Source organism: Melospiza georgiana, chromosome 9 (genome assembly GCF_028018845.1).
Source record: "Melospiza georgiana isolate bMelGeo1 chromosome 9, bMelGeo1.pri, whole genome shotgun sequence".
Taxonomy (NCBI): Eukaryota; Metazoa; Chordata; class Aves; order Passeriformes; family Passerellidae; genus Melospiza; species Melospiza georgiana.
In genome coordinates, this window is record NC_080438.1 from 27,885,935 (window position 1) to 27,901,346 (window position 15,412).

General features: G+C 39.6%; 1 protein-coding gene across 12 annotated transcripts in view; it reads right to left on the reverse strand.

Annotated features, from left to right (window-relative positions):
• Positions 1-15,412, reverse strand: part of DAB1 (DAB adaptor protein 1) — a 413,827-nt gene that overhangs the window by 88,162 nt on the left and 310,253 nt on the right. For all 12 annotated transcript variants that reach the window (XM_058030141.1, XM_058030142.1, XM_058030150.1 and 9 more), the window contains one exon: positions 12,810-13,009. In XM_058030141.1, the coding sequence (XP_057886124.1) occupies positions 12,810-12,876 (67 nt within the window). In that variant the 5' untranslated portion in view covers positions 12,877-13,009. The remainder of the gene's footprint in view (positions 1-12,809; positions 13,010-15,412) is intronic.

The following is a 15,412-nucleotide window of genomic DNA, read 5'->3' on the forward strand; positions in this document are numbered from 1 at the left end:
TAGTTAAAAGTAATTAAAAATAGCAACAATTCCTTCACCTTTCTCACTCTTGCGTCGTTGAAGGCTCCATTTTCGGGTCAATTTATCTTTTATTGGCACATTTGCTCTGTGTGACTTCCTCTAAACATACCCACAAGTTCACAAGGCTTTTCCCAGACAGCAGCACCCCCAAAATCAGTCTAGGAAATCTGGAAATTTCATTTGCAGGAGGTTAAAAGCAGGAAAGAAGCATCAAGTTATGGACAGCTGGCAACAAACCTGACCATTCTTAAATTTCTTTAAGTGGGTGTCTAACAAAAGAATCAGGTTGGTTTTTGAATGCAATCTTAAGAATTTTCATTTCAGAATGGAAAAGAATCCATTGTAAAATGAAAATGAAAGATTCCATTCTAAAATGAAAACTGTACACAGTGCACATGAGCACTGCCTTTTACACTCACTTCTTGTGCCTAAAATGCTGAAAGGGCTCTGCTTGTAATAACTATAAGCTGTTGTAAGCTGGAAACCCAAAGCTGACTGACAAATTACTCTGGGATATATCAAGCCATTCATTCCTCTTCCTAAAACAACAATCTGTGTGCTAGAAAATCTCTGTGTCTATGCACAGCAGAAATAAATACAAACCTTCTCACAGAGGCACAGAAAATGTACAAGAAACTCTCATTCCTCTAAGCAGAATGGAAGGAGAGGGAACAATCATTTCCACTGCACCTTCCACTTTGAGACACAAATAAAAGGAGCAGAATTTGGTTTCAAAACCTGGCAGTGAACTCAGAGTGCTGGAAACATTCTTGCTCTCCTCACCAAGTGAGCGTGCTCCCAGGGCTCTGAAGTAGGTTAATCCCATGATTACAGCATTTGCAGAGGTTGGCAATGCTGCTCCAATCTCCTGCTGTACTTAGACACCAAATGAATAAAAATGCCTCTGGTACAAAGGTTAAGTACATTAAAGAAGAGTCATATGAAGCTTTAGCCACACCTCTGTCAGACACCAGAAAAAAAACCTGCAGGATCCAATGGATGCAGATACTCAGTGATTCACTGCTTTTTGCACACCAAACACCATTTAGGGTTTTTTTTAAAAAAGGGAGCACAAAGAGCACCTCCAATCACACAGTGAGTGCAGGGATTCACTGCCCTGGAGTGATCCAGTTCCCTTTCCAAACCTGTGTGTGAAACACCATCACTTGGAGCAATTCCTCCACTGCCAATGCAAGCACTGGCCCAGCTGTGCACTCACTGGGGCAAGGCTGCTCCAGCTGCACTCCACTCTCACATCTAATGCCTGAATTCCAGACTCAAAGCTAAAATTTTCATGAAAGAAAAGTGTTTCCCTCAACAATATTGGCTTAGCAGTCACTTAATACTACCCTCTATTAGTAAACGTGTAAATTAATGTATCTAAGTAGATGAAATTCTGATGAACGGGAACATATTGATTATGAAATCTCAGACCTCAAAGCCCATCACACACAGCAGATCAAACGAAGATCCTGCTCCAAATGCTGGCAAAAGAACTTTCAGAGGTGATGCACTTGGAATATTTTGGCTTGGTCATGGCAGCATAAGCATATTAATGTTTTCTAGACATTAAATATCCATATTCCAGGGATGCTCAGTTTATATAAACTGCTTGTGCTATACACTTACTAATTAACATAATTCACTTTTGAGTGTAAAAATACAAAAAAATTTTTTTGGGAGAAAACACCCAGGTCCTTCTTTCAAGTCTGTTGTTTTTTTTCTCCTCACAGACCCCCATTTTCAAATCTTTCCACTTGTCAGTTCTGAATAACTTGGTAAAAAAAAAAAAGGTATCTAAAGGGTTTTGAGTTTAATGCAGGCCAATAACCTTGAATATTTTAAAGCAGCTAGAAAGAAGCTTAACCACACATTTCAGCAAGTCTAAAGAGACATAATTTGAAAGGTATTTATAGCTAGTGCCTCTTTATTTTCACATCTCAGACTTTTAGAACCTTTGCTCTAAACCTAAAGGGGAAATTTTCCCCCTTTGAACTGGGTTGCTTCAAATGGAAACTTCATTACTAACCTTAGAGAATTCAGCCTCCTCCAAACATCATCTGCTTTGAGAGAAAAAAGTAAATCAGCTTGTGTTTGGATATAATTAGTGTGAAATGACAGAAACTACAAAATCTGGCCTGCAGAGGTTATGGGGCATTAACAAAAGATGATGTTGTAATAGTTCAGCCTTATCTGCTGGAGATAGCCTGTGTGGAACAGAGCAAGAAGAAAGCACAGAAAATGTAAGGCTGCCTTCACAGAGTTCATCTGATGGTCAGTGAACTCACATGAGCTTAAAGGTACATTTCTGAAGATAACTTCACATCCCTGGAAAAACACGTGAAGAGATGCACCTTTGGGGTGTTTTCCCCCAGCTCACTCTCCAACCAGAGCATTCCCCTGTGATCCAGCTGTGGAAAACAACATATATTCACATATTCACAGCACAAATTTAATAAAAGATAAAAGTCCTCTTTGATAACTTCACTCCAAGGTGTAGCTCTGACTTTCTCCCTCTTGTCTTGGCCAACAGTTCCAAATGAGCTTCCTCGTTATGAAATATTCAAAACCAGATTAAATGTCCATAGAACCTCCCTGGAAGCTGACCTGTGAGTAAATGGTGAAAAACAAGTTACATTTCACAACTTCAAGGCTTCCTATTTCTTCTGTTGTGAACATTTTACTACAAAACTGGACTCCAGCAGCAAATGTCATGTTACTTGTTACAAGTGACATCTTTATCTGTCAATCTTAATAGGCAACAGGAAATACATTTTCCACAGTGTGTTTATAGAAGTGCTTACTGCACCTTTAAATTTCCATTGATTGCTTCATTACCAAACAGACTAATAAATCTCCCCACAAAATTCTTTTTTGTAATTAAATTTTGTCTTAAAAACAGAGGAGTTTAATACAAAAACGTGAAGTATTTTATATCAACACACAATAATTTCGCATACTAAAAATCCAATATCTGACTTCTCTATGGACATTTAACCCCAAATAATTGGTTCCACCACAAGATTAAAAAAAAACCCAAACCCAAACCTCCTCTTTATCTTTATAATCTTTTCAGTACACCAGCAGTTTATGCATTGAATAGAATATGAGGAATTACTGAGTTAAGAAATTACTGGGAGAGTTTACTAGGTTTTTAAATATATGAAATACATATTTACTTTATCTTTATTTGCTTAAATGACCATGTCCCTGAAAATGGTTGTGAGATAATTTAAAATGAATGATGAAATTAAGATAAAATCCTAAAGGTTTTAAAACACAATAAAATAGAAGTTCATTTCTTCCATGAGATCTGACTCCAGGATCTTTGTTGCTTTTCTTAAGTATGTCTGCATAAAAAACCCCCAGACATGACCCCTTTTTAATTAGCATTAAAGTGAGCTTTCAGGTTGGTAGGACTCCTTTCAAGCTGTTTTTGAACACCCAGACTGTGTTTGTTTCACTGAAGTAAATATCTAGGACTGAGTGGGACCACCTACACTTGTCTTGTAGGAAATGACTTGGCCTAAAAAGAATTATCATTAACTAGCATTATCCTGAACCTCATTAACACATGCACATGCAGATGAGCTTCAAAGTATGGGCCTTTCCATCATTTTAGAGTTAGATAATCTCTAATAAAGCTCAGATTGTTCATCCCCCTCTGCTCTAACCCTGGGATCATGTTAAGCATCTGTATCTTAACCAACTCTCAGTCTCTTCCCATTTGTTCCTCTGCCAAATTAATCCCTCCCAAATCCTGCTCTGACTGCACTCCTCTGAGGGCTGCACTGATGTCCAGTCATTCACACTATTAATTTTAAACTTATTTCAGAGGTATGTATGAAAGGAATTGCTCTGAGATGTAAGGAATTCAGATTTAGGTCCCATCAATAGCCACACATCCACATTCAGGCTGGGGCGTGATGCAAACAAAGCATCAGCTCCATCCTGAGTGCCAAGCACAGACAAAATGTGCCCCAAATGGAGCTCATTCCCTGACCACTGTCCTTCCATTCTCTGAGCAGGACAAAGGTCTCCAGGAAACAGCAAGATGAGCTCAGCTCATTAAAAACTGTATGAAAATGTGTATCCTGAAGGGATGTTAAATGAGGCTTACACAGGCAACTTTGAGGCTCTGCTTCCTTAGAATTTTAGTGCTTAACCTTAGAGCCCCGGCATTTCTTTAATGCAATTAAACAGAGGCACAGATATAATGGATTGCTTTAGTTATAGTCTAGCACAGGGAAGGAAAATAGGCAATGGAGATAAAGAATTCTGTAGGTAGCTTTCATTTTGATCTCCAATGTCTCTCGAGCGCTGCCATCCCTCTGACACGCTCCCCACAGCAGAGGCTGTGTTCTTCCACAGCCAATTTTACTGGCAAGGGCTGGGAACATGATTTTTAAAGAGGCATTTCAAATAGGTGCAATTTATAAAAAGAACTATAAGCCATAAATATCCTACACTATTGAATACAGCAAACACTGAACACACAAGGTAACCATGTCAAGATTAAACTTAAGCCATGCCCGAGTTCAGAGTACACCTAATTTCCCTGGTGCATTTAATTCACTTTATGTGACTTTGGACATTTGAATTCAATTTAAAACTTACACAGGAAACACAAGGCTGAAAAAAAAATAATGGTTCATCCAACTACTACTGGTGTTTTTGCCTTCCACCCAGTTATCAGCACATTATTGTGACGTGTGAATATTACCCTCTTATTACTTCCAAGGCAATTTTATATTTAAAATGAAATTAATAGTTAACCTCAAAAGACTGCACTTAATTTCATTTCACTCCCTGAATCATCCTTTTCACTACACAATTCTCCCTCTAACTAAACTAAGAGCATAAGAGGTGTAATTATAGATCACAGATTAGCTGTTCAGCATTTGCTGGTGGTTAAGGCAGGGTAGACTTTAAAGTTGGCTCCAGAGGAAGCTGCTGCTCTTGTCACTTGTAGAAGAATCTGCTGTGAAATGTTAATATTTAGAAGTCAAGGCTGGAGCTGTCTGTGCTTTTGGACAATTTTTGCAAGATATCTAGAGCCACTGGCAGGAGGATCTGGGAGAGGAAAAATCCCCCCAAACCCTGTAGCTCACCAGATTCAGTTACCCCTAATGGAAGATGCTGGAAACACAATAATGCAAATTTCTTTGGTTCCACTCCTAATGACTTTAGTATTGATGGAGCAACAGCTTGTTTTCATCCCTGACTGCCCCATCACAAAGAGAGACCACACATCCTTCCCACCTCTACCTCAAACTTGATCTACTGGGAGCAAGGACAGGCAGTGCTGGGACTCTGCTGCCAAAAGACAATGCACCCTCCTTCTCCTGTTTTTAGTGCTGTTTTGCAGCAATGAGTAATGCTGTCTCTGGGAAATGGAAGTGAAAGCTACTCTGTTCTTGTCAGAATAATAATGGATATTGTGTTGGCAACTGTTCTCCTGCACTGCACAACTGCATAAATAAAAGGAATTGGGAAAAGCCAATACTGGAGTAAATAAAGGGGGTGAACTGCTGCTTGCAAATAAGTGATAATTGGGTTTGGTGTTTCAGCCTGGGCAGTGAGAACAGGATAAACACAGTGGCTAAATCAGAAGTGATTTCAACCCCACTGATCCTCATCTGTGGAGAGAGGCTCTGGGGAGAGGCTCTGGCTGCTCAGGAGGCTCAAAGCAGAAACATTTCAAGAATTTGAGCATCTCCACATGAGGTTTTACAGCCAGAACCAGACTGGAAATGGCCTTTGGCAGCTCTCAGGTTTAGCTCAATAGTGGGATATCCCAATCCTGGGCTATCAGCTCTGCCCCTACTCCTGTTGCAAGCAGAAGGAAAGATGCCAGTGAGCATTCAAGTACATCCCTTTATTTTTCATGCAAAAGACCCCCACAGACACATTACTTAGTTAAGCAAACTAAATATTGGCACACATGCAAAACAAAGCAAATGTAAAAGCAGAGAAATGCTCCTTTTCCTGTCCTTATACCAACACTAGCTATTATCTATAATAATGTTTAGATAAAAATAATACAAATAGGATGTCATTATTTCTGAGGACATGTTTAATTCACTTTCAAGAGATTCACAGAATCACAGAATAAGCTGAGTTGGAAGGGACTCACAAGGAACATCCACTCTATCACTTGACAAGCCAAATACATTTTATGTATATATAATATATTACCTTTATTCTGGAGGACCAATAATGTCCATATTGATCCTATACAGAGAATCAGGCGTGAGGGTCACAGCCACATCTTTTCTTCACTCCTGAGGAGCACAGTGAATGTCTGCCCTGACATATTTATCACAGGAAGTCTGAGCCTATTACTTGGCCAAATTCCCTACATATTTCTTTGAGCTTTTTAAGAGGAACATACCACAAGGCATGAATGAAGGGCTTACAGTTTCTGTAACAGTATTTCAAAATGGCACCAATTCTGTGGGTGATTTTTTTCTTAACCAGAAGTGGTCAGATCTAAATAAACACTTCTAATTCAGGCTGGTTAAACACACAAACCAATCCTTGTATATGTCTGTTAACTTGTACATTCCTCCAAAGGTTTTTCTTCACAAGCTGATTAATGAAATTACTGTGATGTCAACACTGAGAGAGTGAAATGTGCTGGTTAAAGAACAAAATAGGAATCAGGATCCTCAGATTACACACCAAGCTCTGCCCTGATTTGTGCTGTAATCTTTGGAAAGTAAATGAGAGATCAGCACTGGTTCTTGATGCAAGGATCTGACCACCACTGAAATCAATCTGCATTTCCCCCATATGTACATAGGTCAAGAAAGCTCATTATTTTCCATAAATTACATAAAATTATGTAAGATTGGAGGAATTTTCCCTAGTAATGTAAAAAACTATACACTACAATAATGAAGACACCAATGCTAAGTGCTGTCTGTTTATTTCAGGGAAAATTAGTGAGCAATTTATAGTGGGATCAAACTAACATTCCAAATTTACTTGTCTTTGATATCCCTTCAGCAAAATGGGAGCAGTTATCAACACAGCTGATACCTCTAATCTGTATTATACAGGTGAGCAACACTTTATTGCATTTTATAGGAAATTCTGCAAGTAGTAATAATAATGTTGATGAAAAAGGCAAAATGTTTCAGAAAATTACAAATGCCCAAATGCACATAGTGCAACATGCTGACAGAAATGTTATTCATTAATATTTATTGGGCAAGAAAATATCTTTGGATGAAGAATGCTACAAAAACATTATCATCACCAGCATACTTGTCCCTGTAGAATATTTTTCTGTGAGCCATATTAGGAAACTTCTACTTATCCAAACCTCTGGAGGTATTTTAGCTACTAATCTGGATGAATTAGGTCACTCCTGCTCAGTTATTCATTACACAATAGAATTTTCTTCCCTGAACTCTCTAAAACAAAAGTTTCCATTTACTAAAGTTCTTGCATGAATTTTGCAATTTTGCTGAGACTCTTCAATGACTGCAAGCAGAAAAAAAAAATTTTGCTGAAAATGAATTGATTTGCCTGTTTAGAAGTTCTCCTTCCTTATCAGCCCCAGCCCCACTTTCTCAGTATTTCAATCCAATCTCAGGGGTAGTTTTAGAGCAGAAGAGGATGAAGAAACAAGGTGCAGCACAGGATGCACAGGTGATGCTCACAGCAGGTCCCCCAGTGCAGAGCACTGGAGCACAGCAACACCCACCTGTATTTATGGATTGATGCATGGCTCAAATCCTCTCTGGAATATGTACTGCATTGAGCTCCTGATTACTCCTTTAAACTGAAATGCTTTGATGGCTGTTAAATCATTGAGAAATTGTAACAGAAGCTCTTGAGAAACGCTGTTCTTACTATTCAACAGATTATTGATTCCTCTGGTGAGGAGCAGCAAAGGAACACCAGCCCCAACCTTAGTTTAGGCAGATTTCCCTCAATTAAATACAACAATAAACATCATATCTGCAATAAGAGACAACATCCATCACCCCCAAAGAATCCTTCAATTAACAACCACAGACCCCCTTTGGTACATGGTATTTAAAACAGAATTCATGAGCTCTCTAATTGATGATAGGTTATTGGATAACCCTTGTTAATTATAGCTACACAATGTCAAAATTAATGATTTTCCCACCCCCTTTCAACTTGAGAATGAATTCATAACTTATATCAACTCACAAAAGACGTGCAATTAATATTGTCAGTAATCATTTCACAAAAGAGATTTGTTAAAGGCAGGCATGTGGACACAATTAGTGTATCAATTAATGTTGCTGTTACTTGATCTATAAATTATTGAAAAACTCATAGCTACTGCAAGGAAACAAAGCAAATCCACTCCCAGTCAATGAAAGAAGCTACTCTGTTCATTACTCTTTAGATCAAATTTAAATTTTGCTGGATTCCATGAATCTTAGCTACATAATCAGAAAAATAAATGAACCTATAGCAATGTGACATTTTGAAATGCCTCATTATGGTGATGATGTTTTAATTGTTGGCAGTTGATCACAAAGTTTCCAAAAATAATTAATTTTAAAAGTAATCCACCATCACTATCCAATTCATTTAAAAAGTAATCCACCATCATAGCAGTTATTAATTTAAACTGAAGTTCCAACCTGGAAACATAGCTGCAAAAACTGCACCAAGATTTCTGTGTGTCAGCAAAACTGTAACTTTTACATCCATCAGAAACCTCCATTCCACTCTGGGGTTTAGCAATGAAAAACTGGATTCAAATGAGGTCTGAGAAGCCCAAAACAGGGCTGAGGTAGCATCAGGCACCTCTGATGGAAACTGACAATGACAAAACGTAACCTCGTTTAAAGGCTTCCTATCCCCAAAGGCTTTTAAACTAACTAGGTAGCTCCTGTTTGATCTTAGTCTGACAAGAGTTTTGCTCCTGGGGATGCAAAGGTTTTCCTTTAGATAGTTAGACAGACCCCAGCCTCTCATTAGTGCTTAAAAGACCCAGGAAATGGATGTGACTCTGCCACAGGCCCAGTCTGCACGCCAATGATCCCGCAGCCCCTGCTCTCCTTTTAATCAGCACTCGGGAGAGATAAAACGGGACAATTAAGCTTTTTGCCATCGTGATCCCAGGAGGATCAGACTCCCATCTCCCACCTCCAAGCCAGCCCTGCCACGCAAACCCCCGCTGGTGTGAACTCCTCACCTGGCAGGAACCAGCTCTCCCTCCTGGAGCAGGGCTTGGGCACCGGGGTGTCCATCCAGCCTGGACACAGCGCCCAGCTCCAGGCCAGGAGGAGAGCTCCAGCCCCAGCAGAGCACGTCCCACCCTCCCTGAATGTCCCATGGCCACTGGCTGCTGCAGCAATCCCCAGCCTGGCGCCCTGCCTGCCCTGAGCTGCCCACGTGCTTCCCACACGCTCTGGAATCCCAGTAAACATGGGAATCTCACCCAAGGGGACCTGAGCACCAACCAGCATCATGCTGAGTGCCAACGTGCCCGAGCTCCTCTCTGAATGTGCTCCCGTTCTTTACAAGCCCCTGTCATTCTGAAAATTGACTCGGGAGTCTTATAATGGGGATACGATGAGAGATGGAATTGCAGAACAAGCCCTAAGCTTCAAATAGAAAAAAAATACAGAATTTAAGTGCAAGAGGAAGAGATTAAATGCCTAGAAAAGTCCCCATGTTTATTCCCCAGACACAGATCTGTGCTAAAATTTGGTAGCCTAGCTCACTTCTATACTGACCTCCCATTTCAATTTTTCTGTTCAGCTAATTTTGCAAGAAGGGATTTTCCCAGGCAGTTATCACTGTGAATTCAACATCAATGCAACACATTTCCCCCAGAGAGGTTTCTAAATCAATTTTAATTCTGATAGGCTCAAGTAAATGTTTTCAATTTGATTCAATAATCTATACATACTTACAACAAGGCCTTTCCCCCATGTACGACAAGACAAACATGGTTTATGTTTCTAACCACTCTGGCTAATAAAAAAACTCTAATTTCCTATCCTGAACAATAAAAATGCACAATTTTTATCCACTTCTTAATGAACCAGATGACATAAACAAACAAAATAACATCAGCATTTAAGAGCATTAGTTATACCATTAATTCTCTAAACACTTCTTAAAGAACACATGACTTCTGGCAAACTCACCAAAAAAAAAAATTGTATCGCCAAAAAAAGTCCTCAAATTGAGCTTTCTAAACCTCCTGAGAATTTTTCACCATTTCCCCTCAGAGAGCAGCATGAAACCTCTCCAGGATATCTTTTAAAATGTGAGCAAAAAAGATAATTACAATGAAGTTACCAGCAGATATCAGCAAGAGCGGCATGAAGATTAGGGCTGGAGGTGGGGGATGGCAGAAATATAATCTCCTCTAATAACACCTAGTGCACTGTAAGCCTGTAAAATGGAATAAAGTGTAGGAAGGAGGGCTCTGGAGGTCAGGGTGAAATGCTGCTCCTCAAGGGACAAGGAGCTTCACAGCACAGGGAGGAAAAAGTGACAATCTGGGGAGGAAGGAGGTGCCTGCCTCACTTCTGTTCCCATAATGGTATTTCCAGGCCAGTTAAAATTCCCATCCCTCTGCCAGGAGTGTGAGCAGGAAGCACTTCTAGAGCCCACCCAACCCTGCATCCATCAGATCAGTATGGGCTGAATGCAAGGCAAAATTTGTACCTGATTTTTCAATAGCCTGCTTTTAAGGTTATCCAGGGTGACAATGTTAACATACAAAATTACAGTCTGATATGATCGTGCAAATATTGAATTAGCCACAGAACATCAGAGCTCCTCAGCTGTGCTTCTGTGCAAACAGAGAGGGTTTTGTATTTAAGTTCTTGACACTGCCTCCTAAACAAGCTCAGGTGACAGAGCACACACTGCAGAGCTGGACACGACCTCAAAGCTCATGGCTGTAAAAACACCATGCCTAAAGAGAAGTGATCCAAAGGGAACTGCTCTGCATGTATCCACAGAAAGAGTCTTCTGTGTGTGCCCAGAACATCCAAGAAATATTTGCCTTTCCCTGCCCCTTCCAGCTCTCCAGACTCTCACATCGCTGCCACACAACATATTTTATTCTCCCCCTCAGCACTGAAGGTAATTTTCAGAATTTTCATTCGGGGGATAGAATCAGATTTTGGGCAGAGAAGTGTTCAGCTATTGTGATTTATGGAAATGTTTTTACAAGTTGGATGCTGAATATTTTATTAACATAAATATCAAGTTCCTAAAAGAGTTGTTTGCTGGTATCAAAAGTTTCAGCCTCCAGCAGAAGAAATAACATAGGAGACATACATCAAAAAGATGTTATCCATATTGCAAAGAAATGACATTTTTTAATTTCCTGCCTGCCCCCAAAAACTGAATGATCACACAACCAAACCACTTTAACTTTATTTGCCTTAAACATCTTAGATCACATTCTCATTTACATCAAAGTTCCCCTTTTCTTGCCTTTCCCAACTGGAGCTTTTTAATCTTAAATGAATCATTTTTGATTTGTGAGTGTAGGCCTAGAGCAGTCATAAGGTTTTTAAACTATCTTCCTGAACAAACACTGAAATTTTTTAATTGCTGTGTTTTCTACAAACTCTCGGATAAAGATTTCTGATACAAAAGCCAAAGGGAACACAAGGCCTTAGTAAATGTTTTGGTAGAATTGCTGCAGTAAATGGTATTTCTACCCAGCAGTTCAAGTTTACTATGAGTAAAATTTACATTATACATTATAAAGTTGCATTATACATGACTAAAATTGCATTATACATATATAAGCAAAGATGGGGGGTTTTTTTGTCTTAGGAAAATGAAAAAACCCTCAGAAGTAAATGGCTAAATGACACATCCACAGAAAGAAACAGAATTACAAACTCCAGAGCCCACATGAAAGTTCAAATCTTGTGTTGAGTATTAAAACTATTTAATATGATTATTTTCTTTTTGTTTTAGTTTTATTTGAGTAATTCATATTAAATCTGTTTTCAATCTCAGTTTCATGTGTATGCTTAAAAAAAAAAAAAACAAATATGGCTACACAGAGCAGCAAGAGCTAACCACAATTTAAGGTCTTGGGCTCCAAGTTCATCTGTACTTAAAACCATAAGCAATAAAAGTACTAATAAAAATGTGAGGAGAAAAATCCCTACCAAAAATCTTTAAATAAGGATAAGCACCAAATTCATATGGTCCCATTTCTCACACTCAGCACTCCAAAGAACTGCTCTACGGTCTGAGGCAAAATTGTAAATACAAATATGAACTAATCAACCACGCATTTCTCCACAGCTTCTCCTTAATTTTGAGTTTTCTTCCTCCTCATTTATATTTCCACATACCAGATTACCAGATTAAATATTCTCTCCACAGATTGCTACTGAGTTCTCTAACTTCACAAAGTGTCAGTAAAATTCAAACTCCACGAACAGAAAGTGCATTTGAGCTCTGGTTAGTTCAAAACAAAGCAGAACAAAAAGCCATTAGAAGAAAATGTGTTTATCAGCAGAGAAAAAGAAAAGTGATATTTTGTTGAGTAATTTTAAAAACAGTATTTCTCTTTGTGAACCATAAATAATATGCTAATTTTTTCTCATCTTTCAAAAGGATATGTTTTTCATGTCAGAGAATCAAACCCCATATTTCTGTAGCAGACTTCCACTGGTACAAAACAAATCCCACTTTCACTGAGCACACAGACAACAGAAGAGCCACAGATGTGCCAAAGGTGGCTGATGTAGGAGCTGATTAAAGTACAAAACACACACAAATAAAGAGAAATGAGTCACTACCTTTCTTTTTGGAGTCTTTCTTTGTGCTGGTTTTAACAGCCACTTGAAGTTCTGTCTCAGTTGACATCCTATATCCTTAGTCCTCTTCACACAGATCCAGGATCTCGGTCAGGCTCATTTAGAACGTCTCTCCAAGAGAATAATTTAGCCTTTCAGATACTATAACCCAAACAGTTCATCTCATTCACTCCTTTCGAGTGCTGTTAGGGAAGGAAACAAAAAGGAACAGTCATTTTCTGGGTTTAAGACATGAAAGGAAAATAAAAAAGCCAAACCATTGCGAGGGAGGAACACATGGAGTTCTCCATCTACTGAGCCAGTTGTCCATGACTTTAGATGCTTAAACATGGTTATCTGTGCCTATCTCAAACACCTATATTTGAGTGTTTTGGCATGTCCAAGATGCCTTCACACTGCTCGGGGTGTAGAGAAGACCAGCACTTCTGGACCAGCAGCTGGAGGACACAGACCACAATGCAGGAAGTATTCCAATGCTGGAAATGTCACCAACAGCAAAAAAATCTGCAAGGACTCAATTCTCAAATGCACCGATTCCATATTGCCAGAGAGTAAGTACAGATTTTTACTCCTTCAATTCTGTTTCAGTGCTCTCATTCTCCTACTTGAACAAAGACAAATGAAAAATGAATTCATTGCTCATGCTGAGAACATCATACTTTGCCACTCCTCTTGCTTATGATAATGTTTCCAGTATAAAAGACTCTGTCTCCACATAAACAAAGCTGTAATTTTAACACCCATCTAGTAATCTTTCTTGCAAAGATCTCTGAAAATAGTTAACTAAACCCATGAAATATAAATGGCATAGGTGCACAAAGATAACATCTAGAGAGATAACATTTAGGGAGAAAGCTGTGTATTTCTTGGGGACAAAAATGCCCCAGGTGTGAACCCACAGCAGGAATGGGCTGGAGCAGGATGAGGGAGGGAGGACTGGGGATGTCAGGGCTTTGGAGGCAAAGAACACACAAAGAATAAACATCTAAGCCAAAAAGAACCCATTGCTCCAGTTCTCACTGCTGGTCCTTCCTGCTTTGAGGGATGAACCACTTACTCCAGCCAGTCTGTCGAGGGCAGAGGACCAGACTGTCCTGAAGCCATTTGTCAGGATGCTCCCTCACCAAATGCATCTTCTTACTGCCCTTTCTTTTTGTGAGAAAGTTCCCATTATTAGCACAATTACAGAGAAGTCCATCTGGCCTGCTGGAACAGCTGCCCACTTATTAAATAAGCATTTAATAAAGATATTAACCCAGCATATCAGCTGGTTAGATGGCCAGAGATTAACTGCAGTTAGAGTTATTTACTAATGTCCCTTCTTTGTCATTTAAGAAAGTAACAGACTGCAAACACTGGAATAGTTTTGACACTTTAAATCACTTTTCACAGTAAGGGCTGTGAAGCCACCAGTACTTTCAAATCCAGGCTCTTTTAACATTTTAAAATGCTTCAGTAACATTACACTGCCATGCACCGTCTGAAGTGATTTAATATTGCTGAAGTGTGTCAGGGGCTTTCTTTAATAAGCTCTTCAAATCTGTCTGTGTATTATAGAATATTCAAAGATAGCTTTTCAAAATCTGCTGAACTGATTTTGAAATACAAAATTCCCTGTTCCCCACTCTGTGGAATCTGAATAAGCACAGCATGGCAAAAAAAAAAAAAAAAAAGGAGGAAAAAAAAAATCAAGCGAGGCACAAACTGAAGTTGCAGCGCTTGCTGAACACACCTGCTTGGGGCTGCAGACCTGAGTAAACCAACAGCATCTCGCTGAAGCTTCTCAGCTGAGAACAGAGCAGGAAAGGACAGAGCGAATGAAGGCTGGTCAGGGAGGGAACAGCTCCCAGGGCGAGGTTTCCAGAGCTCTCTGGCCGGGTCCATGGACAGGTCCATGTCCCCGAGCACAGCTGCTGGAGCAGCGCTGGGGGGAGCGCCCTCGCCCTCCTCACTCGCGCTTCAAATCCCCCCACGAGCGAGCGGCGAGAGAGAGGAGCTCTGAGCAGAACAGATGTCCCTCACAACCCCCATCTCCTTCCCCTCCCCCTGCCCGCAACCCAATTTAATAATATTTAGTTTTACAGCACAGTAGGGACGCATCAGCCTTTACAGCTCAATGGCACTTACTTAAAGCATCTCTCGAGTCACAGCTGGATTGACAGTTTATTTTTCGAGAATTTGGATTTATATTTACCCAAAGGTTAACTGCATAACTCTACAAGGAGCACTAACATGAGCCACTTTGCAAAACGGAAATATTTATAATAGGTCCACTTATTAAAAAATAAATTAAAAAAAAATACCAAATACCCCTGGGGTCCGTAGTTAAGCAAGTTTTAATGTCTTAGAAGGCCATTGTGGCTACAAAGCATCAGGAATGTTATCTCCTGTTGTCAGCTATTTCCAACAGGACAGCTGAAATAGTAGCATCTGAATGGCACTGAATATTTTAAAGTAACAACATATGACTGCTATCTCATCTGAAACTCTCCAGAAAAGCTATATCCCCTCGAGGCTATCCCACTGAGTAATATTTTTTAAAATAAATGCATGTCTGTTTTTGGACAGGTTCACATATTGATTTA